This window comes from Falco cherrug, chromosome 1 (genome assembly GCF_023634085.1).
Source record: "Falco cherrug isolate bFalChe1 chromosome 1, bFalChe1.pri, whole genome shotgun sequence".
NCBI lineage: Eukaryota > Metazoa > Chordata > Aves > Falconiformes > Falconidae > Falco > Falco cherrug.
The window spans coordinates 60,634,866-60,661,178 of record NC_073697.1 but is presented as its reverse complement, the minus strand read 5'-3'; the positions used below and the strand labels follow the sequence as shown (position 1 = coordinate 60,661,178).

Here is a 26,313-nt window from a genome sequence, read left to right as displayed (position 1 = left end):
TCAGTATTCCCTGAATTTGTATTCCTTAACCAAAATACAGACTGAAGAAATTTTTTGGGGTCCTTAAAACCACTTTAATGTGTGGAAATCAGAAATGCAAGCAATTCACTCCTACTATACATAGATGAATTAGTAGTCCAGCTTTTGTGGTGATGTACAAACAGGAATTTTTCATATAGAACTTCAGACTGAATATGGAATAGCTTAAAATCTGATTTCCTAGCATTTTGTTATTGGTCAGTCTTTTCTCATTGTAACAAAGATTTTTAACTTATTTAACTTAATTGGATTCCTCTTCTTTTTCTAATTAGAAATATGAACACAGAATCTGTAATTTCTGTGCTAAATTATTTGCATCACTTCCTTTTTTTTCAGATGTTTTTGCACCTTAAATGTAACTTTCTGTTGAAAATTACTGTTTCCAAATTTTTTCCTTGTTTTAAGTCAGTTACTTGTTGATTCAGAGAATATTTAGGTAACTTACACAGCAAAATATTATACATTGTGAGTATAAAATTTTTGCAGTATAATGTTTCTAAACAAAGTTTTATAGCTAACTAAACGCTCTAAGTATCATAGGAATATAAACAATTTATCAGAGGATGAAAATACAGCTCATTTACTAGTCTGAGGTACAAATCCAGTATCAGATCTTTTGAGCAGAAGTAAATGTGAGAAAACTTGCCCTTTTTTTAGTACAGGTTAGCTACCTTGTACTTAACTGCAGAGTTAAAAGATCTCTTTCAACTTCAGGAATCACTGCAGAAGGTACCACAGACAAGTGCCTGAGAGGCCATATGGCTTTACATCTCCTCCTGGCAAAGTGCGTGAGACGAGCCAACAGGCAGTCAGAAAGCAAGCCATGTTGATCATAACAGTTGAAATGTCCAGCTGGAATCAGAGTCTCATCCCTTCTCATAATTTACAGTGCAATGTGATGTTGCGTCTCTTTCTGTCTGTCTAGTCCCTGGAAAAGTCTTTTTACAAACCATCTGTGCTATAACAGGTTTTAGAATAGAAGCTCACATAAAATATATTCCGATATCCTCATAATGACTTTGGCTAGACTACCATGAGAATCTTCTCCCATTAGTTAATTGTCTATAAGTGTGATATTGAGAAAATATGAGGCTCTGAAAAGTGGTCAAAACTTCAGCCTCTTTGCCAGCACTTTGATAGGTCTGCCAAAGTAACCTTTTAAAAATTAACATGTTAATTTATTTGGAATTCATCCATATTTCTCCTGCAATTCTCTGTTTAAATCATCTTCCAATAATAGAAAGCTTCTTGACTTGTTTGTTTTGATTCAGCATCAAGAGGCAGTAACAGTTAAGGGACTAGTAAAAAAACAGTTGCAAATAACTTTTCCAGTTTTTACTTTTCCTTCATTTGTAAATTAATTGCATCATTCTCTGTGTTAATCTGCATAGGTACATTTGACATTCAGGCTCTTGTGACTAACCCTTGTATTAACTGGATTGAAAAATAATACTTCTTCATATATCCATTACATAATCAACTCATAAAACTATTAAATATACTTGGTATCATTAACCATTTGCAATCCACTTTGTGCTTGGGGTATATAAGAGAGAGAGACTTTATCAAGTACTTCAGATTGGTTTTAATCATTTAGGTAAATTTTCAATTTTTAAACAATACCTTTCATATCTTTATGATACTTTTATTATATGTTATATGCAGACATAACACTACTGTGCTGTTTAATATTTGAAATACCCTATGGTATAAAATATATCTTACATCTCCCTTATGAATTGCCATATGAACACCATACTATAAAAATAACGAGTAGTAGGCTATTTCTTTGTCATTTCTTTAGGACCAAGTAGTATTTCTTTCTGGTAGGTATGGCAATTATTTAACCTGAAACCTCTTTCCTGAAATACAAGAGTGTATCGTGTCAGTTGAAATGTCAAGAAGTAAAATTTCCCCCATGAATAAACACAAGCAGTAGTAGGACTGTACAGTTTCTGTGCAATTCTTTGCAATTTCTGCATGGTTATTTCAGGAGTGAGAGTACTCGTGCATTTTGATTCATTGTGCATAGCAAAGAGAATCCATGATGTGGGTATAAGATTTCTTGCTTTAAGTGTTATCCTCCTCACTAAATCGTTATACATAATCTTCTTTGATTCTTTTGTTGAATTACTAAACACTACATCAGTACTTTCAGAGCCAGGGTTTTCAAACTTCTTCCTCTTATTTCTGCATCCAGTATATTTTTTTTCTTCCTTTTGCCTTCTTCAGACTCTGAAAGTTTTCATCATTTGAGTCTTGATCCATCTTTTCTTCTTTTCTTTTTCTTTCCCTGGGTCTGAGCTCAGGAGGACTATTTCTACCTTGGATACAAAGTACAGCCCTTAACAGTTAATACCTGAAATTGGTGTGAAGTTGTATTGATCTAATGTGGAGAGCACCCTCTGCTGTTTGCAGTTGATGGACAAAAAAAGAAGATATTTTTATATATATATATAACTATATATATATATAACTAGCCTGATACTTCTCTCTATAACATTTGTAGCATGAACAAAATACATGCAGGTTATTTTCTCTCTAAGTTTACTCGTCATCTAGGTTTGGAAGGAATTCTGAGGTCCAGTACCTGGTTTTCAATGTGTTTTTCTTTCCATAATCAAGAGCTGGTTTCGAAAGGACAAGCACACGGAGGAAAAGATGGCTTTTCAAAGTCACAATATGCATTCTTAACTTTGGACTTTAGAATTCTTTAAGGCATATGCAGCTACTGGGCAGTGTGCTTTCTTTTTCCTTCTACAACTGCTCAATTTATTCACTCTAAATATTTTTTGTTGAGCTGCTGTTATGAAATTAGATATTTTTTCTTTTCCATGTGGAAAAGGTATCAAGCTGTGTCAGAGGAAGTTCAAACTGGACTTTAGGAAAAGGTTCTTCACCGAGAGAGTGGTCAGTCACTGGAACATGGTTCCGCATGGAAGTGGTCACAGCACCAAGCCTGTAAGCCTTCAAGGAGCATTTGGATGATGCTCTCACACACATGGTTCAGTTTTAGGTAGTCCTGCAAGGAGCAGGGAGTCAGACTTGATGATCCTTATGGGTCCCTTCCAACTTGAGATATTCCACGATTCTTTTGAAGGGGTACAGATTAAATCCATGGAGGGGAGGAAGAGAGACAAGTAGCAGGTCTTGCTCAGGCAGCCTGATGGAAGCCAGGCTTCAAGGCTTCACTTCTGCTGACAGCTGGTGCTGGCAGGAATGGCGGGCACACAGAGGACTGGCCACATTCTGGCTTCCCACAGGATAACCTTCAGGAAAACAGCAGTCACAGGCTTCTTAAGAGGGCAATAATTAATGTTCTGTACCCACTGCCACTTTAGAGATGATGGGAAAAGGATGAAAGGGAACACTAAATCAGTGTTTTCCAGGCTGTGATTACGGAGGGGAAGCAAAAGTGCATCAGTGACCCTGTGCAGACAGGTGTCTAATACGCTAGGTATGAGCCTCAGCTCGGTGCCTGGGTGTTTCATCTCAATGCCAACTCTGACTCTAGAGCATCTGTAGTAGGACTGGACATACACTGAAGTAAATTTCAATTATCAATGGCTATTCTGCCAGTGACACGGCAGTTCTCCACTTACTTTTCTGCTTTACAAGCTTTTTATTACCTCATTTTACTTTAACTGTTTCTAGAAAACTGGCACTGAAAACTAGGGAAAAGGATATTCTGTTTCAATTCTCAAATATTTTATCCTCAATATTAATTTTTTTTTTCTTCCCCGTACCATACCAGAGGACATGCAACTACAAGCAGTGGTTGGATTTCATTCTATAAGTAGGGTCTGAGTGGGAAGAGGTCATTAGTGGTGTGCATGGTGGTACAGAAGTCTTAGTGTTTAAACGTTAATCCCTTGCCATCTGTCCTGGTGTTGTTACTCACATGTTGTCGGCCAATACAGACAGCATTACTGTTACCCAAATGTTCAGAGCAGGGAAGCTATTCCCTTTTGTAGGAGAGAGATCCCAAAAGTCAAAGAAATGGATATTTTTTGGAGGTATTTAAGCAGGTTTTGGGGGATAGAGTGTATCTTTAAAAGATGCTTCTAATTCTTTGTCTATAGCTTTATCAACGGCTAGTACTTCATTTAACTGCAAAAACAGGTGCATTGTGACATTCACAAGGCTGCTGCTGGGTGCTAAGCATTATTAAATTACCTACAGCATCTGGACCTTTAGCAAGTCCCTGACAGGACATTAAGATTTTATTTTTACCCCCTTTTTTTTCCCTAATGTTCAGACAGCTCATTAATATTAAGCTTAGGTGTGGCTTAGGTGAAAGACAAAATAAGGACAAATAAGTAAGAACCCATTTTTAAACTTAATTAAATACAAAACATGGGGGGTGAGGGTGTGGGGCAAGGGGAAGAGAGACCGAGAAGAGCAGTGAGGTCTTTCTGATGTTTTCCTTCAGAGCTATAGAGAACACTTGGAAGAAGAAACTCAACAGCATGCTGCTGCTGAAGATATTAAAGCGACAGCAAAGAGATCTATCAAAATTATCGGTGAGAAGTAATTTGATTGTAGACTTAGATTATTTATTCAGCTAAGTTAACTTTAACAAGTCTGAGTTCTTTCTGTTATCTTACTAAGCCAGCTATGGGAAATTAGTCTGTTTCTATATGTGAAAGATTTTTGCAAGTGGATAGTCAAGCTTGGAAACATTTATCTGTTTGTCCATAAAAATTATTTCTCTACACAAGGTAATGAACTTCCTGGATCACTAGTTCTATCTATTAGGTAGTATCTATTAGATTAGTATCAAAAAAGAAATAAAACCTCTTCTGTTTTCATAGAATCATAGAATGGTTTGGATTGGAAGGGACCTCAAGGATCATCTAGTTCCAACCCCCCTGCCTTGGGCAGGGTCACCTTCCACTTGACCAGGCTGCACAAAGCCCCATCCAGCCTGGCCTTGAACACTGCCAGGGATGGGGCATCCACAGCTTCTCTGGGCAACCTGTTCCAGTGCCTCACCAGCCTCGCAGTAAAGAATTTATTCCTAATATCTAATCTAAATCTACCCTCTTTTAGTTTAAAACCATTACCCCTTGTCATATCACTACATGCCCTTGTAAAAAAAGTTGCTTTCCAGCTTTTCTGTAGACCAACTTGAGGTACTGGAAGGCCACTAGAAGGTCTCCCTGGAGCCTTCTCTTCTCCAGGCTGAAAAACCCCAGTTCTCAGCCTGTCTTCACAGGAGAGCGGCTCCAGCCCTCTGATCGTGCCCATGACCCTCCTCTGGACTCATTCCAACAGGTCCATGCCCTTCTTATATTGGGGGCTCCAGAGATGAATGCAGTATTTTCTAGAATTTCCTCTCACATGTCTTTAGATTATGAGAAAATGCATCTCACTGTTATGTTAGAATTACTGTGTGGTTTTAAAAGCACTAATGTTGAAGTTTACTTTCTATTTATTGCACTGATTTGCCTGAGTCCTATAAAAATATGCAGTTCCAAAACCAGCTTCAATGTATAACACTGAAACTCAAATAACATATTGGAAAATACCAGTTAATATCCATAACTGGAACATAGCTGGTTTGTTGTGGTTATTTATCAAGATAATTATGTTTATTTGCCTTTTAATTATTTTGCCTTCATTCAGAAGAGTATGGAGTTTCAAATTCCACTTTATGCCAATACTAGAGATTTTTAATTGTGCTATTTGTAGATGGGCAGAGCTGTCTTGAAATAATGTCTCAGGCATGTACAAGACATTTAAATTAATATGGATTTTTATAATTTCTATAAGACATAAATATATCTTTGAAAATACCTTCTTCTTCCTTAGGTTATTCCTAGGGTGATAAATATTGCAGTTGCAGCTGAATTATGAACAGATGGCACTGAATTAATGATTAGCTGAATATTTTAAAAATTTGAGCTAGGCTTCTTCCTGTGAAGAAAAGCATTCCATAAATCTGAAATTAATTAGTCACTGGGAATAGTTATCACTCACTGAATCACTATCATCAGTTATAGATCAAAGTAATACAGAGTGAGCATTTTTTCCAAATAAAAATTAAAGACTTCATTGCCTTTAAAATAAGTTAGTCCAACATTAGAGTCCCAAACATGAGTTTCCCTTTGTGATGTTCTGGACAGATGTTTTGTTTGGAGAAGCTGTTTTGTTGCTCTTCTCTCATGTGTATTATGAAAGCACCTGGACTACCTACCACCTTAAAGCTGACAGGTTTTAGTGAAAAGTTCCTAACCATTTTCCTTCTGGAATGGAGAAAGTAGTTTTCTGTTATGGAAAGGGATGATGGGATGGTTCTGACACTCACCTGGTTTGTAAGAAAGAAAGGGAAATTTGCTGATATTCTGTCTCTAGTTGGTCTTTTCTGGGTCTTTGCTTGGTTGGTTGGTTGATTGGTTGGGTTTGATTTCTTTTCTCTGTGGAACTTGTATATGAAGCCAGATGCTAATTTAGCACATCTATTTTCTCTGTGGTAGAGTGATTCTAGTTGGCTTGCCATGCTGCCAAAGGAAAAGCTTTCAAGCCCAGACAAAAATTCCACCCATGCTGCAAGTCTTGCCTCTGAATTTATACATTCATCTGCATCTAGGTTAGATTCCTTTCCAGGTACAAAATCATACGAACCTCTGAGGACACTTCAGATTTCCCCATGATACTAAACTTGTTCAGTTACCGTAAAACCTTACTCCCAAGGTTACCAATATAACCTTTGTAAGTGGTGTGTTTGGAAGGCAGGCAATCTGGGAGTGATTCAAATCACAGATAAGGACACACAGAATTTAAGTGTCAGCAGGGCAGGAATTTCAGGTAGATGTCTTCATCTGTGAATTGAATTGCACCTTCTGTGTTACAAGTCAATGATGAATTTCATTGAGAACCTTAATCAGAAGAGACACTTCCAGAAGCTAGAGCCCAAATCTGCTTTTATCCTGCTTCTGCAGTTTTCCTGGCCCTTGTTCTACTGTCAAGGGCAAGGAGGCAAGTAATTTCCTAAATGGATAATATAAAAATCCTCCGAGCTGGGCTGAGCCATCATCATCTTATGCTATCATAATATTCAATGACAGTTGTTTGGAAATCTGCAAATGCAGTTCACTGATCTGCGAAGTACCAGAAGAGTTTAAAATTATCTTTTTCTGGTCATCAGGCTATAGTTTTTTACTCCTATTTTACTACTCAGTAGTACCCAGTGTTAGCCTTTTTATAGATTAATCCTGTGTGTCTTTTAATATTTTGTACATTTTATCATTAAAACTTTCTCAGATAAAGCCTGATTATCTGAAATGTTAACGCATATTGCACAGATAAAGCAATTTTATATGAAATGCTAACACCTTTTGCATAGATAACTTTAGATAACACAGATAACTTTGTACCCTTTAGCTAAAGCAGATAATCTGAGAAACAGTCACTTTGAAAAAACATTTTTTCTAGTTTTCCCTATGTTACAGGTGTCAGTGTTGAGTTCATTTTACAGAAATGTAAAATTGTGGGTTTTTTTAACATTCCTTTTCCAAGAACTCCTAAGTACTCTGGCAGCTTTTAACCTTTGTTTCAGTTGTCTTATCTGAAAATGTGATGAATACAATTATTGATTTAAAAAAGTTTAATCTGCATTCAGAAACCTTTTAATGGTCTAATTCAGTACATTGTGAATATAATTATACAATATTTTCTAGTCACAGCAGGTTGTATTAGAAGTCCATGGACAGCTGCCAAAAGCATCTGGAAAAACAACTTTTATCTTTTTGATGAAATTGGGAGGGGGGAGGAAGATTGAAAACTAACTTCTGAATAATAAGCATATAGAGAGAATATAAATACAAATATTTACATTAGCCTTTGATTTATATTAATAAATCCCCCAAAATGTTCAAAACACAGAGTAGAAATAAATTTCAGAATTTGTCTAAAACCTACAGAGAATATTACCAGTAAGAAATAAGAAAGACAAAACTGAAATGCTTTTCCTTTTAAATTTCACAAAGCAAGATACATAACAGTTAGTATAAAAGGTCACAGGGTAAAATCAGGATGAGAAAAGGTAAGGAACCATTAGGTTACATGAATGTATTTGACTTCATTGAATTTCAGTTCAAGTCCAGTTCACCTCAGAATGATAAAGCAGGCAGCAGAAAGGTACTTGTGCTATTAGCAATTATTTCAGAAAGTACGTTGATAAGAGATAAGGTCTCAATGGGTGCAAAAAGGTCAAATAACAGATCTGTATAAGAAAAAAAGAAAGGTTGTAGAGATTTACAGACAAGTGATTTCCAGTAGAATTTCTGGGAAATTTTCACAACGTTCAATAGAAAAGTCAGGCTGAATCTGACCTAAAGGAAATAAATAATGGTAAATAGAAACAGTTTGAGAGAGGAATGAATGAGCTTATAATCTCTAAGATGTTATATTTCCCAGAGAGAAATGCAACATTCCTATTTTATCTTTGAGATTCGTCTATGTAATGAAGAAATTTCACACTCTCCTTAATGTCTTGTTCCTGCTCTTGCTATTTGATTTGAATGTGCTGATAAGCACAGCCTGTAGTCATGTACCTTATATTATGTATTGTTCTGTCTGGGTTTAACTCTGATTTCTTTTCAGTGAAATACACGGTAAATAATATACTTCAGTTACTTAGTTGGCAACTGGGTTTTCGTAAGATGTGTAGTGGCCAAACAACATAAAAATAAACTTATTGCCTAATTCAGCTAACCAAGGCAATGGACACTTTTCCACTGATGTTGCATGGAAATGTAGCCCATAGACTGCTTCAGTAAACCTCAGCTTCCAAAAGGTATATGATCAGCTTTGTAAATTATTTCAGTTGTAAAAACCAACTGTGTCACATAAAGGTAAGAATGCTAAGTTTGAGAATAATGATGAAAACTTGGAAAATTCTCTTAGGATTTAGTGCTGTTCAGATTCCATTCATCATGAGGGAGAAAAATTGATAAATTTGTTATTCCCATTCATGTTTTGGATTACTCCAAAATACATTAAAGTTATAATTCATTCATTTGCACCAGATGGACATTTGAGCTTGTCAGTGAAAGCTAAGTTGATAAAAGCAGCTGTAAGAGAACTTTAACATAGTGTGGCTATTTACTGGTATCACAAAGAAAGATTCCTGGACAGCAGAGAAAACATCCATAGGAAAGATAATGCAATAAGGCTTGTAATACAAAATAATATGTATTTATTTATAATTTAATTTATTTAGTATTTATTTTATATTTAAATATATTTCATTTAATTTATTTTATTTAGTAATTTTTATGAATTGATACTTATTTTAAATATAGCTCTTATATATTATTTATATATGTTTATAATATATTTATAGTATTATGAGAAAAATTAGTCAGATAGGAAACTCATTATACTCACCACAAGCCTCAATTCATCTAGCTCATGTTTTGAATAAACTAAACTTAATGAGATTATAAATAGAGCAAAACATACAGTCTTAAGTTTTACACATACAACGAGCCTGGCATATCTTCCTTTGACTTGCTTAGCTTTCTTACCTAAGGACCCATGTAAGTGATTAATATATTACAGCTAAAGTTACAACCTCTCAGCCAAGCCACAGGAGCAGACAATGCATATGTTTTTAGCCATTACAGAAGCAAAATAAATGCATTAACTTAAAGCTCAAGCAAACTACAAGCACATTTCACTTTTATTCATCCATGTGTATTGCTCATAGCTGATGAAACCTATGAATAGCTGTATCAGATCAGACCAAAGGTATATTATTAGCCATGTAATTTCTGAAAGTCTCCAATAGAAAATGCATGTGATAGGGATAGCAGGAGCAAAAAGCACAGATTGGCTCTTGTGGAATCGTGACATCGTATAGAATTAGCGTGGAGAGTGCGGTCTGCTGCAAATTTAACACAATTTTCACCTATATTTTCATACCTGGGTTTCCACCATCAGGAAGCACCAGGAAGGCAGAGGGAAGGATATATTCCATCCATTGCCAAGGTGATAGGCAATATTTTAGGTGTATCTTTTAATGAAGTTCCTAGAAGCAAAAGCTGCCCAGGAGGGTAGAATTTTCCTGTGAGCTTCCATTTGACCAAGTCTTAAACCGGTAATATCACTATCTATGGCTACCCGTGGGTCTGTAGATCATGAAGAAGGCAGAAATATGCTACCACCATACCTGTAGTCTGATTCAGATCATTCTACTTAACATTCTTTGTTCATGTATTTTTCTCCTACATAAATGTGTAGCTTATCCCTGTGCTAGTTTATGTCAACAGCCTGTCTTATTCACTATAGTCTGATGCTAAAAAAGATAATGAATACATGCACTGCTGCTTCTGGTCTAGCACTTGCTCCAGTTTCCCTTGTCTGAATAGGTCATCATTCAGACTAGGAAACCTCAAAGGTCAACCTCTCCTAAAAGCAGTAGGTCTCTGACACCTCCATAGCATGGCCATGAACTATTAACAGACCCAGCTAGGTTATTTTTTAACTGCCACTTTCACAGTTTTTTTCATATAATGAAGATGGTCCCTTCCCTTCGTCAGCAAACAGAATACAGAATATGTTCTGATTGCCATGAATGTTTGCTTGTGTAGATGTCTTGCTCCCAGCTGAAAGCTCTTTTTATTCAAATTCCTCAATGCTTCTATTCAGCTGGTATGAGTCCTTCATTTGCATTATTGCATTTGCATTCACTGAAAATTTTCTGAGACCTCTGTTGGCCAAAATAATTTAATGTCTAACTTTCCTGTGATTATTAACACAATTTTTTCTAGGTGTATATTTCACAAATATTTATTTTAGAACCAGATCAGGCTTGATTCTTTATTAAAAATGCTTTATCTCTTTTACCTCCAATTTCAGAAGCTTCAACACTTTCTCATAAAAGTTACTTTGCCATCCAAAAATACCCTGCATTTAATAAATGTTTAAATAACCCATCTTTCATTGAGGAATTAGAACACAATACATTGAATTTCATTATGTTCTTCATGTACAAAGATCATAAATTTATGGTAATTCCTTTATTTTGTGATTTATTTCCTATCTATTTCTATGTCTGAATTTGTTGTCTGCCAGATGGACACAGAAGGTGATTTAGAAATCAGGCACAACTGTTGTGTTCATCTACATTGACATAAGCTCATAAAATATCTTTATCAACAGAAAAGAGAAAAAGTGTAGCTTGTGTATTTAGTAGTCTTGATAGTTACTATTCCCCGTGCATCTCAGTTTCAACTTATGTTTCGGTAAGTTGAAAATCAATGGAAGTGCATTGTAGATGGCTGGAAACAGACCAGAAGACAAAGCAAAGCAAACATTAGCTTCAGCCTGTTTTTAATGTTTGTGCTACTTTCACGGTTGTTGATGGGAGTGTGAACAGAGCACTTTACTGCTGAGAAAGAACATATCATCATCTTATATATAAGGTTAAAGTCCCAAACATTCTTTTTTTTGTGTGCTAAATGAATAATGAGCAGTATTTGGTATTCTTAAAAAAGTAAAAACTAAGACTAAAGTATGTTTGGGTGGAAACTGGTGCAATTGCGGAAATTACAACTTTTAGTTTGTCTGTCTTGTCTCCACAGTAATGACTTTCTATATTGTTTCTTATTTTCACAAGTTTCATACAAGCATTATTACCTCTATTATATCATTTTATGGAAAATTGGAAGAGAGATTAACTTTGTGGAAAATACTTAGGAAAAAAAAAAAAGAGTTAAAACCTGAATATCTTTTCCTACAGCAAAAACATAATACTGTGCATTATAAAGCAAAATATGCATAACCACAGAATTAGTTGAGGTGAAGTTCAGTCTGTTGGTAAGGGAAATCTGAACTGACCAGCAAGCTGTAATGGCTGTAAATGTTCTCCAAAGAGTGGAAAAAAACCCACTATATGCTGTCCAGGATGAGCAGCAGTTACCACCGTAATAAACTTCATAGTTCTGCCAAAAAAAAACAAAAAAAACACCCACCCCAAACTACTTATGCATGCTTATCACATACCGAAAATTTGATCTCCTTGCTTAAAAAAAACCCAAAACCTTACCAATGGTTTACATTTGTCATGTAATTACAGTATTATACAAATCAAGATTTTTACCTGACAACATTTAAATCGTATTTGGTAAAGGGAGTGTTTACCCTTCCATCTTTAAAATTGTATCTTCATGGTCGTATCTGAGCCTTGGAAGACTGGTGAGTTCTTGGTAGCATTTATTATAATTCCAAGCAGTGGTTATAATTTTTTTTTTTTCCTAAATAATAATAAAGTAGAACAGGGCATCATTGACTTTAAAAAGCAAAATGTTAAATGCTTGCCTTCTACATAGTTGTTATTATGGTATTATTTAACAAGTAAGTCAAGCTAGACACTGTACATATTCAACATAGATACTGTTCTTGTCTTGAAATTTATTCTCTATTAGTGTTAATCTGGATTACAGCACTATAATTTTCTGTACCCCTGTTGTATGCATCGGTCAACATTCTCATTTAAGACAGCTTAACTATAGCTAAAGTGAATAATTTTATGCTTTGTACCATTTTTAATGTAGCTGGCTTAATGATAGATTTGATTATACAACTACTGTTCAGCAAGCATGTGTAATAAACCATCATTATATATGCTGTATGGATGAATATGAAATGTACATTTTTCATGTATATGCTTTAGATTAATGGAATTTCACAGACATTTAGTAACTTAATTCACGATTATACAACTGAATTTACAAGTAAACAATTTTCCTGTACACAAGACTACAAGTGAGATTGACATGGACATACCTTGATCCTGGTGGTTAAAGCTATTAAGCTGACTGAATCTCTAGTATGAAGAAGGTTAGTAGTACAGTAGGTAGCACAGCTAGAAAGCACTTCAGAGCATGTGTTTGGTAGAAATTAATTTTTCAAACAGAATTTGAAAGATAGATTTTTCATGCTTATTTCTCTGGACTGAAATATGCATTATTCAAGCAGATAAGTTTTGCTGAAAATAAACATAGTGGATAGTGTGATTGCTCTACGAGTTTGAGATAAAAAATTCAAAGTATTTTCTTTGTTCATACAAAGTATTCTAAGAGGTGATGCATCATTTTTGTTAGTATAATAAAGATTCAGACATTTTATGAGACATATATGTTTGTAGAATGTTTCTGGAACACAGCAATTTCCATTACAGCTAAAAAGATAACACACTAATGCATTGCACATGCAACTGCTTACACTTATTTCAACTGGGAAATCAAAACGTAATGAAAGAGAATTCCATTTTGATAGCATTGATTACTCAGTAGGCGGTTTAACTACTCAATGCCATTTTCATGACTTTCACATCTGGTTCTACGTCAAAGAGACAAACATAACGTGTATTATGTTTTGTTAGTAATCTCTCAAGTGGCTTGAATGCACTAACCACTCTTTCAGTGATAAGTGAGTAATACTAAGTGATGCACTGTTAAGTCCTGAGTGCAACATAATTAAAAAGCCCATTTATTTTATCATAAAATTGTAGTTATATCCTGTAATGATATTTTGGACTAACTGAACGCTAGGTGTACTTTCATACACTGTGATGCTGAAGAAGCACACATGCTAAGCATCTAAATAAAATATATGCATTTCTTTGTAGAAGGTCTAGATCATTGTTCTGTAAGTCAATCTTCATGAAAAGCTATATTAACCTAAATACATCACAAGTTTTAAAAGACAGCTGTTGAAACATGGGCTGTAACTTGCAGTGATATATAATGAGTAAGAATGTGGCAGATCTTTTTTCTCTTTGATTTCTCTCATGTTTTCTGTTAGTCCCTTTTCTTTACAGAGCTAAAAACTTTCATGTTTGTAAATTAACAGCATCACAGTATTTATAATGCCACTTACTTTTAGGTAGCTAAGCAATCATCGGCTCTTAAACAAAGATTAAACTAGTTAGTATTCAGTTATTTGTGATTATCCTTTGGTTTCCTGATGCATAACTTTGGTTGCAGGACGAGGACAGCTTCAATGTTCCATGCCTTTTCAGCTTTGCTTTCCTGTCACTGCAGGATGCTGCTGCTGTTTTCAGGCAGGCAGAGCACCAGCCTGGACTCCTCGCTTTTCAGCCCGTCACTGTTAAAAACCAAATCTCCCAGACTGTGACAATAAACACTGGTTGTATTGGGGTTTGGTTTTTTTTTCTAATCAGTTGAGTGAAGTGTTTTGCTTTTCATGGAATCGCTTGGGTTGGAAGGGACCTTTAAAGGTCACCTACTCCAACCCCTCGCTGCCATGAGCAGGGACATCTTAAACTAGATAATGTTGCTCAGAGCCCCATCCAACCTGACCTTGAATGTTTCCAGGGATGGAGCATCTACCAACACTAGGCAACATGTTCCAGTGTTTCATCACTCTTCCTTACATCTACTCTAAAAATCCACCCTTTTACTTTGAAACCATTACCCCTTCTTCTATCGAAACAGGCCATAATAAAAACTTTGTCCCCTTTGTTGTGTTCTCATTACCTGTATGCATAAATGAGCAAAGTATTATTACAAACCGTTCTTCAGACAATGCTTCACTTGAAGCAAAAGGCACTCAGTGTACCTGGGTTTATTACCTGTCATAGCACAAATATCCTGACTGACTTTTATCCAGAAGATCTAGGAAGGAATTTAAGCTTTTTGTCCTCAGATGTTTCCCCAAAATCTGACTGAAGTATGCTCTCTGACTGTTGAAGTGAGACTCAAAGGCTCTCCATCCTCCTTGCAGTTTCCCTCCAAAGGAAATGCAAGCACTCAGGCAGGGCACCCAGCAGGCACACCAGTCCAGGGGTGCCACACCAGTCCAGCATGTGCAGGCAAACCAGATACTGAGCTCTGTGAATGCACTTACCAGTAGGATATGCCTACATTTTAGGGACTGGTGTTACCTTTATGTCTTGTGCAATGTCTTTTCCTTCTGCAAAACGGGGGAAATAATACAGTGTTTTGTATACAGTGGTGTTTAAAGATATTAAAGTCTGTGATCTTCTTGATTATTGTGTTAATCTATCAAGTGCTATATTTATAATATGTTCTGGAATGCAAGAGTTTCACATAGAACATTATGGTAGTTGTTAACCAACCTGGAGTCATGAACTTATTGTGTAATATAAAATTCATATCTTTCATTAACTGAAATCTACTTCAACAGAATTCTTACCTACGCTTTCCAATAATGATTCAAAATGTAGCCCTTATGAAGTGTAATACATTCTATTCTAAGGCAAGTCTTGGAAATTTACAAAATTTACATTCTTATAAATGTAAATTAGAACATTATTGAAAACTAGACTTGTGCAGAAAAATAAATGCACAATTCTAGAAGGTCTTTAAGATCTGGAAGTCAAACCTGTGACTAAACCAGGAAAAATGTTTGCTTCCAATTTTTCCTCAAAGGAATATATTTTAAGTCAATTTAAAAATGGCTTTTATAAATTATGCATTAAATTAATGCATTTTTATTGTATGCTTTTTAAATATTTCAAAATGAAGAACAAACTTTCTCAAACCAAAAGTAAATACTATTTCAAAACTGTCTCAATATGGAATGTTTTGATAGCATCAGATTTTTTTTCAATTATGAAAAAAATAACAGAAGTAGTAGTAAGAAAATATATTCCAATGAATAAAAGCTAGACATTGTAAAAGGCTTATGTAAAATGTAAATGGTTTCTTTGCTTACCATAGTAATGCTATTGGATTTTGAATCTTTCAGTGTACAATTTTATTAGGGCAGCCTAAACAATTCAGCAATAGGCCTGTTTTTTCACCCTCCAGAGGACACAGGGGCAAAATATTGATGGTACATGGGGAGGGAACAATTGTTCTTCTAACTGCAATGAAATGGTGAAGTAGCCGCATGCATTCTTATTGAAAGTATGAAGCTACCACTTATTTTGTTATCAATAGTTTTAGCAATTACTTTGATGTTATCTTGAATATCTTTCTTCAAACCACAAGGTTTCTGGAACTTTTATGTCCAACAAGAAATCATTGATCTTTAGCCTCTACAGGTCTTCCTATTCTTAACCATGAGAAGCATTCTAGAATAAAATTTTTTGTGCTGTGCTATGTAAAGACAGTTACACCTTGGCTTTACTGTTGTGAACAGTGTTTGTTCATGACTGTCATATATCTTTTTGATCACTGAATTGTAGCTGTGTGTAAATTATCAATTGATTGTAAATTATCTGTGGATTATATAAACTTCAGAAGTCATCCATAAAAGATTATCTATATTTTCTGCAAGTATTTTAAAAGCCTATTTTTTTTTACATTTTCTCCTTCTTCCAAATGAATTAAATAGTAATATCATACGTTTTATTACAGTTCTTACAATAATCTGAGTTATGAGTTTGTCCCAGTTTCATAGAGTAACTGGATATAGCCAACAAAAGTATGATATATTTTGCGAAACAACATATACGCTTAACATATCTGTAAACTAAGAAGTAAAATTGAAAAAAAATATGAATTGACCTTCTAACTTTCACTTGTGTTTCTGCCACTGGACAGACTCACAACAGTCTGTTGAACTCACTAGAGGCCTGCTAATGTCTAGATCTCATTTGGTTTCATAGAATAAGCATTCATATAACAAATACAAATACATTTTTAACAGCTTTTTAAGAAGATATCTTCACCTGTGGCGATGCAAAAGAATGGAGTATCCTTCCCAACCGTACTGCTAGCATGCATCATTAGCTACGTGCTAGTATTTTAAATAAATAATTCAGATATACCTGGGGACAATACTATCAGGGAAACAGAAATGATCTTTCGAAAGTATTTTTAGTAATGGATGAGTTCAGTAAGACAGCTATGTGTGAATATATATTGTAATTACATTTATCCTGATGGACAATTAGACTTTGTTACATCTTTTATTAGTGAGCATCCTAGGATGTTTGTGAGATGTAACATTTATCACCTGGCTAACAATAGGTTGTCTGAAATATGTCCTGGTCTGTCTTTATAAAAATGTAGATTTTTTTCAAAACAAATCCAACAACCTGGTTATCGCATTTTAAATAATATTTTTAAATATTGTAGAGAGAGGTAGAAAATACCATTTTACAATTTTACATCAGAGTAAACATGTCTATTTTGAAGAAAACAAGACATCATAAGTATTATTATAATTAATTTTCATTTTCTTTTTACAGTCATTGAATTAAAAATAGCCAGAAATTTTTCACAGTACAAATGTAAGTTCATCTGAAAGAGGAATTGTTGTTTTAATTTTATAGCTGATTCTGCAAGTTAAGGGCTACTATGGCAATTCCTCATCCAAAGTTAGTTATTACAGGTTTTATATTTCTTATTATATATTTTGGTAATGTACATTTGCATATTAAACAGAAAACTTCCACATTATGGAAGCAGATTTTTTTTACAAACCTGTAACCAGACTGATAAACTGAAATGACATACATGGATTTCTTTGCCATAATGCCTTCCCCATGATTTTTAACCATAATATTGATGGGTCATTCGGATGTACATTAGAAATCTAATCAGGGATCAATGAGAAAATTATCAGGCAATTATTTCCTGAAATGTTGTAATTTGCCTTACAGCTGGTTGTGCTATATGGGCTTCATTGTTTTTCAGAACCATTTTCAGAACTGAAGTTTTGCTTTCACTTATTAAAAAAATAAAATAAAATAAAACTTTTCAGAACTTAGCAGACAAAACACTGAAGAGTAGGATAAGACTTGTAAATTGAAAACCAATAAATTTAACAGAGTTTTGTATCTGCAGCCTTTTTTTTATTTTACCGTTAGATGCAATTCCATAAGTCGGCTCCATTTCAGAAAATTTTTAGGGTTTTGGAGCTTTGAGACATTTGGGAATCTTGTTTCATAGACTATGAAATAAATTGCTATATCTTCCTTCATCTTTTTTCTTTGCTTTGTTGAGTTTTTTTGTTTTGTTATTCCATTGTTCAAGTTTGCGGTAAAACTGAATGAAAAATACTTTTCTACTGTGTTGATTTGTTGGTCTTTATGGAATAGGCTCATACGTTGTTGTTTTTGTTTGTTTGTTTTTTCAATTGGAAAGAAACTGTAATTTAAGCTGAGCAAACCCCTGAAAGCTGTGCCTGAATTGGCATTTCAAGATCTCAGAGTTCAAGCACATTCTAAATTTCTGTGTTGACTTCCACAGAACATTGAAATAGATGTTTTCTATAGTTACTTTAAATTCTATCCCAATATGCAATAGCAAAATAGTTACTCTGTAAATTAATTTAACAATATTTTGTAATACCAATTATGTGCCAGGCTTAAAGCAAGCCTGTATCATGTATTTCCTATGTTCTGGATATTCCATATATGCTAATGATTACTTTTATTCTTACAAAATATCACAGATGAAACATTCACTTCCTTGATTTCAGGAGCTGATGCTGTGGAGGCCCAGTGTAAAAGATTTGAAGTGAGAGCAAGTGAAGGTGGAAAAGTATTGTTTTCTGCAGATGAAGATGAGATTGTCATTGGAGCTGACAGACTGAAAGTAACAGGTATGGTAATAATAAGGTTTCTAAATGGAAGTAAACTCTGTTTCTTTCTGTTTGTTGTTTGGGATTTTTTTTAGGTTTGTTTTATTTTTTGTGTGTGTGTTTTTAATATATATAAAATATAACAATATTTTATTTTAAAATATATAAAAATATAATATATTTTATAATTAGTAATAATTAATCTATCAGTCTTCAACAAAATTTTCAACCATTGGTGAGGAAAAAGTCTTATCATCAGTGATTGCTTGACCAACCAAAAGATACAGCACAGTCTAAAAATCAATTCCTGTACAGGCAGATTTGAACTTAAACTCTGCAGGAAAAACTATGGTACAAATCACAGTGATCTGGCTTTTATATGATACCATTGAGCATAGTTTTGCAGTACCTAGGCCATTTGTTTAGGTAATGCCCCTTCACAATGATAAAAACTATTGTTATATAATATGACCTTTGGTTTTTTCTGTACACAAAGTGTCAAGTCTAACTTCCATGTGAATTAAGGGTATGTACTCTGCTTTAGGAGGCTCAGCTGAAGTGTAGGTAGTAGGAACCTTGGCTGGACTTGAACATTTGTTCAATAGTTTGTTCAGTAAGTTGAAAAAAGTTCTCCTTGGCATTTTACGATCATCACTACATATATATCTATATGTATCAATAACTCATTTGATATTAGAAATGTGTTAGCTTATAAAAAAAAAAAAAATCATTTACCTAAGTGTGTTTTAGATAAATGCTTTAACTTTGACTGCTTGATAAAATCTTATCTGAATTTAGGCTGGACTTGAGCTAGTCTAATATATTCATAATCTCAAATAAGATACAGAACTTGAATTGCTTCACCAGTCAGGGATGTTTAGCTTTCGGTCAGTCTGTATCTGGGGATGCCTGCTTTACAGAGTTCAAAATCAACCTACTAGATTGAAAGTTCAGATCTGTAGAAAGTGTAAGATGGTTCTGGTTTATGATGATTATAAGATATCTCTTTCTTGTCTCTAAAACTAAGTAATGCATTATTAGCAACTTCAAGCTTCTTTTTAAAAATAAGTATTAGGTAGTTCTGCTTCTGTATAATGCTACATACAACATTAGAATAGATCCAGGAAGTAGAGTCAAACTGGACTTTCCTCATAAGCCTTCAAGATCGTTGCTTGCCAGTATGTGGGATAACTTTTCTTCCCCATTCCTTCCTGTCTGACCTCTGTCTATCTTCTCTCAGCAAGCAAGTTGTTTTAATACTGTTAAACCAAAAGAAAAAGCTTTTACAAGCAGCTAGTTTAGCGATGTTGCAGTATTCAATATGGTACATTAAATTGTATTGGTTTACCAAATTTGAGGTTAGGAGGAGACATTGGTGATTTTTTGAGTCAGGAGCAATTCTTCATTGATAGCTGTTGTAAAAAAATTTTGCCACAGTAAAACCTAAGATAATAACTGGATTAACACAAGAAGAAAAAAGAGAATCATACTGAATCCCTCTTAATTTCAAACTTTATCAGAATATTATACTGAGAAAGTAAATATTAAACACGGGAGATTTCAAGGCATCTATCATAAGCTAAAAAATAAAACATCTTACTAATGACACAGAGGATTAGATTTCCTGTCATTATGAAATGCAATCATGAGTTGTAGATGTCAAGATAATTTATTTTTTTTTATTGGACTTCAAAAGCAAAGCACTGCTCAACTGTCGTTAACTTCAAAGGGGCTTGAGTTCCACAGCACCTGTTGACATCAGTCGCATAGAACACAGACTAACTAATGAAAATTTATTCAGTGATGCTTAGCATGGGATATAAGTTTGTTTCTGTGAATTAAACAGAATTTTCTCCTTAATTCTAGACATACACTTGACTGTATGTATATTTATATTAAAAAAAAAAATAAACCAAACCCAAAAAAACCCAAACCACAACAGAAAAGAAAAGGCTAGGGAAAACCTATAGTTAATGCTGCTTTAATATATTCATCTGAGTTTCAGGGATTACTGTATACCTGTTGAATCCTACCAGAGAATCTCACCACTTGAGTTGTTTGTTCAAGTAACTGATTTTCCTTCTGTGGCTAAAATGAGAACTAAATGAGAGTTAGGATTGAATTTTCAGGAGAACGTTTCATTGGACTAGAAAAACTATTTGAGGGTTAAACCAATTAAAACATTGACTTGAATTACTGGTGCACACACACACAGAAAAAGAAAGATTTAGACAGCATTTAAATATCACAAAGAAAATATGCATATAGGAGGGTTTATCAGGTTCCGAGTGCTGTCATTTAGGTCATGAAGTCAAATAAAAATTATGTTCCATTAAAAAGCCTAACATCCAACATTTTGGGTAGTTTGTTTAGAAAAAACTGTTCAGGATTTTTGTAATTTTAATTTGAAAGAGTAACTTTTAAAAATAACTTGAAAATTGTCTTTTTTTGTTTTTATTCAGAAGTAATTTAATGAAGCTGAGATCATTTTCTCCAATTTCTGGATAATCATCTTGAAATCAGATTTCATTAGTAAACTGTCTTATAATGAGGCTGTAAAAGGCTAGTTTCAAAATTTTATGCTTTAAATCCCTAGGGCCCACTTTAAGTTAACTCTTCCATCATTTTCTTAGAGGAAAAAAATGAAGGGAACGGTATTAGATTTCTAAATCAATGAGCATTTCTGAAAGGCTTAGGCCAAATAACCTCATATCCCAATTTCTGTAACCCTGAAAGGATTTCTGCAGCATAAGTACTAATCTTCAGCCAAATAATAAATCTATAATGAGACATCTATGCTTTACTGTTGACTCCAGTCTAAAGCTCAAATTATTTAACACAGATTTCCCAATGGAGACCAAAAGTTGTATGCCCATACAATCTCCAGAGAAATAATTAAAGAAGAGAAATCTCCCAAAGGGTGAAAAAAAATTTTCTGTCTTCATGGAAAAATAAAATAACAACATCTTTCTTGCATGTAATAAGTAGCTCTTTGAATTCTATCCAAGATTGTACGATACCTTTAAATTCTTTAGCAGACTCATGAAAGGTGATGAGTCTCTGTAAGTTACATCAATCAGACTGCATTACCCTATATGAAATGACTGATGAAACCTGGCAAGACATCATAATGTCAAATGTCAACCAGAATTTTTTTAGTGTGTTTTTTTAAAGCCTGCATTTTGATAGTCATGTTGCCTTGGGGTAAATATAGGAAAGGAGCAATGGAAGAACAAAGAAAAGAAAAATTAGTATCAAAAAAACAAAAATAAGCTGTGCTTATTTGGAGACGAAACTCTCACAAGTAGTTATGTGAGGTACTACAATGAAAGCCTGACCTTATTTTATTGCTTAGCTGTGAAGAGTGTCTCTTGGAAACACTTCACTGCAAGTGGGTCCAATAAATGATGCATTTTGGTAATTAATTTTCTAAAGCGTGCCCATTTCATGGGCATTTATAAACTACTGTGGCAATGTGAGATTTACTTTATATGACTTTTTCTCAATTCAGAAGAATGCTTTTGTAATGCAGAGCTTTAAAAAGCAATCTATCATAAGGCAGTATAAGAAATTCTTGAATAATTTAGACTTGAAAGATTAAGTTTACAGCTTCTCATTGATTATTTTTGTAACATTTTTTATTTGTGAATTTTTATATAGGCAGTCTATTCCAGGAAGAAAGGTATAGTAGAAACAGACTAGTAATCTAGATATTAATATAATTCCCAGATAAGAAAAATATGGAGTCAGAAGTAGCACTTTTTGTTTTAGAGACATCACAGATACATATTTCCCTGTTAAGAGTCTCTCAATTTAAAATCAGGCAGCTGGCTGATTTAATTCAGGCTCCTTATTTTTCCTTCCGTTTTTACTTTTGCTTTTTCTTTTAACTGTGTTAGCTTTCTAATTTATCATTCAAGGAAAGAAGAAAAAAGATTCAACCTCTGCTTTGTTAGGCAAAGCCAGTAGAATTGCAGCATAGTGTTGCCCCTTTGCCCAGGGATGCCTCCTACCAACAAAGTTCAGGGTGTATCGTAGAGCTTTGTATGGAGGGAAGAGAAAGTCACAATAAAGTAAACACATTGCCAAAGACCTGGGAAACAAGCAGGAATAAGGAGCTCAGTTTCTAGCGGGCTCACAGTCTCCTTTTTGCATATGGTTAAACCTCTGTCCATCCCTTGTATTCACCTTGTCCCAACGAATGAACAGCACCTATAGCATCATGGAGTCTTCTCTACTCCCTCTGCAGTTACAGAGCAAGAGTATCTGTTTGTCTTTTACTTCTGCTCTTTAAATCTTAGTACAGGTTTTCTGGCCTATGCTTTTATTCTATATTTCTTTTAATTGCAATATGATCTCTCTAAAATGAGCTTGTAGCAGAACTTGAAAACACTGTATTGGTCGCACTGATTGGTGCGAGTACAGGCGTATATCACAGCTCAGCTTTATCCTGCTGCAGTACTTTTGAGAAAACAGATAAAGGCGGCCTAGCTCAACGTACGCTTTTCTGAAACACTGCTACGAAAGAAGGTTGTCATTCTTTCTATAAAAAACTTCCACTATACATTTCCGTTAGTATAGTTTGTCTTCCTTTTTTTTTTTTTTCTTAAACCAAACTTGTAGTGTAGCAACTGTATAAGAAGTACTAAGCAAAGCAGAGGTCACCTAGTGATACCCTAAGCAAAACACCTACTTTTTTTGACAATGTAACTGAGGTTTTTTTCCCTCTGACTTTTGAGGGTGTTTGCTCAGTTAAGGCTAAAAGCATGTTATCAGAGACTTTTTTGTCCATTAAACTTACAATGTCTTATCCAAATTATACATTTTTCTTTTTTTGAAAAGAATATCTCTTTATATTTTTTTGAAGAAAAGACTGCAATTTATTTTTTAATTGTCTCCTACAGTTCTTCTGATCCATATACTTCATTCAGACTTGGTTATAGTGTTCTTTATTTAACCATGATTTTATCTCTGACCTTTCTTACAAAGCCCATAAAAACAGTAGTGTAACTTAATTTGTTACAAGGTACTTTCTTCTAAATCAGTTGCACTTGTAGATGTACCTCTTTATTAATCATGTTTAAAAAAAGGCAAGGCAAAAATGAGTTTGCAAATTAACCTGCATAGGATTTACATCAGAAACCATTACTGTTCTGCGGTCAAATCCAGTTGTGTTTTCTTGATGCAGCAAATAAGCTGTGTAACTTCTAAATAATCTAGACTAGATAAGCTTTCTGAGGAACTAATTTATTTTGTTTCCCTATTACTTAGCTGCTGGTTTATTTTCTGTCATCCCTTATTGCTGTATGTCTGAGTGGTATAATCTGTTTTAGCACAGGACCTGAAGTCCTTTCCAAATAAAACTGATTTTTTAAATAATGATAATTAATATGTTAAGAGTAAATAAATAAGAAGCTAGTTAAAAACTTGTCAGTTAATGTTTTACCAAGATTTTAGTAATCGTTCTATAGAGTTCAACTGCTTGCATACTTTATTGAACCACAAAGCTTTTCAGATATATGGAGCTCCATGTTTGTATTGTGTGAGTTGATGTAATTAGCTGAACATTACTTTGTTTCTGTATTTCAAACATAATAATAGATCTCATAGTGGGAATTGTAGTTGTAATAAGGCTTGCACGTGATGAGAAACAAAAAGGAGTGCATCAGTAAGTAGGTTTTGATTTTAGGAATTTGCTGTAGGACTGTGAGTCTGCAGATAATTGAAATATAGAAAGGTCTTCCAGAATAATTAAAAGGAAATTATAAAGTAGATATATGGCTTATGGCTATAAAAAGGAAATATGACAGATATATGAGGAAATATATATGAATTGCAAATTAGGTTAGATAAGTAGACATAAAATATTTATAACAAGTACTGAAATGTAGAAATATAAATGATTGTTCGATGTATGTTGTTATTATGGTGGGTGTATACCTAGTGCCTTCAGAGACTGAACAGGAATTTCAGTAAGACTGGGAAAGATCTGGGATTTACCATGTTTAGTTGGTGGATTGCCATTCAGGACAGGTGGAGTTTGGAAACTGAAGTGACACAAGATGAAGGGAAGCTCTTAATCAATTTAAAGTGGCTTACACAACCAAGTTAAGTGACCACAGTAAAACTGTATTTGATATTGCAGTAAAATGTTAAACCTTTAAGTAGATATGCCAGAATCTCAGTACCCTGAACACTGAATGAACCATTTTTTTTTTTATCATCATCTGTCAGTAACAAAAATGCATTACACATATAGAATTTCTGTGTTTCCTCGGTAATGACTGCATTAATATGTACCTCAAAATATGCTGAATGAAAAAGGTTTCTGATAAGCTTATTTAGATCTCAGGGAAGCACTTAAGATCCAGACATGTCTGTATGAGAGCTCTGATTGAAAGATAATATTGTTGCAGGAGTCTAACCTTGGCAACAGAGCAACCTGTCAGAGCATTACTCTGGAGGTACAACTATAGAGCTGATTACAAGCATACATGTGGAGCTCCAAGCTGCCTCTGAACTGGAAGTTTTATAGGTAGGCTAAAAGTGGTGAGACTAAATAAATAAATCTCTTGTCCAGGACATTGTACAGCTAGATTGATATCTTCCAGTTAAGGGTAGAATGCATCCAGCCAGTTCAGATTACACACAGCATGTACTTACATCGGCCTGCAGGTGACTATGTAGATTGTTGGAGGACTACATTGACCTAAGCATAACAGTTTATATGCAAAAGAAAGATTTTGAGTTTTGGCACTTGAACAAAAACATGCCAAGGAGCAGAATGATTGGTCTCAGGAATGCATGTAAAGAGAAAGAAGCCTTGATAAAAGAAGTTTTTTTCTGAAAAGGGAATAGACCCAAAAGCAGATAAGTGAGACAAACATGCAAGCAGTTTTGCCAGCACAGGGAAACGTGTTCAATTTCTTACAGCCATTCTACTGACAAATCCTCTACAAGGCTGTTCTGTAGAGAGAGACATAGAAGGAGCCAACATATAGTCAGGCAGGAGAAAGGAGAAGAAAGCAAAAAACCTTGCAAAATGAGACACTCTTGATTTTTAGGGAGGGGAAAATCATCCCCTACCTAGAGAGTCAACCTTTCCATAACCTGTGCTTTCTGAATGCCTCTCTTTCCATATTCAACTTTTTTTTCCCATTTTTTCATGATAACATCATTTGTAAGAGATGACAGATTTTAATCCTTCCCTCTCCTTCTGGGCTGTAATGTATTTAATTCTTTTAAATAAAGTGTATGTTTTTGAGCTGATTTTATACTTTTCTGAGCTGTTCCTTTGCAGAACACAGCCAGCAGCCTCCCAAAGTTAGTGAGGAGACTATTTGCTTTGTTCTGATAGAAGGAAGTAGTGATCCAGAGACTGATCCCAACTTCCATATTGAATCTGGTTTTCAGGTTCAAGCTTTGACACCAAGGTTAAGTTATTGGATATTGGTGACTGTAAGAATTAGTATTTTGGGGAAAAACTGCCAATATCTGCATCATATTCCCAATCATATTGCACATTCCCTGTTGAAGGGCTGTGCAGAGTCCACAGCTGCAATTTAAAGTAGACCTAGTTTTGAAGGCTCTGAATTGCGTGATACCTGGCAAATCCACATGGCCTGTGTAATAGTCAAAGCCTAGTGGAAAACTGGCCTATTATTAGTAAGCTGAGGTAAGTCTTAAATCGAACCAAACAAGCTTGTTTGGAAAACACACCCTAAACTTTCAGAAGGTTTTGAT

General features: G+C 34.5%; 1 protein-coding gene across 2 annotated transcripts in view; it reads left to right on the top strand.

The window, feature by feature from the left end:
* SGCZ (sarcoglycan zeta) overlaps window positions 1-26,313 on the top strand; it is a 222,859-nt gene that overhangs the window by 150,334 nt on the left and 46,212 nt on the right. The window contains exon 4 of one of the 2 annotated variants that reach the window (XM_005433614.3): window positions 18,469-18,591. The exons of the other annotated variant lie outside the window; for it this stretch is intronic. Coding sequence (XP_005433671.1) covers window positions 18,469-18,591 — 123 coding nt within the window. The remainder of the gene's footprint in view (window positions 1-18,468; window positions 18,592-26,313) is intronic. 2 annotated transcript variants of the gene reach the window in all.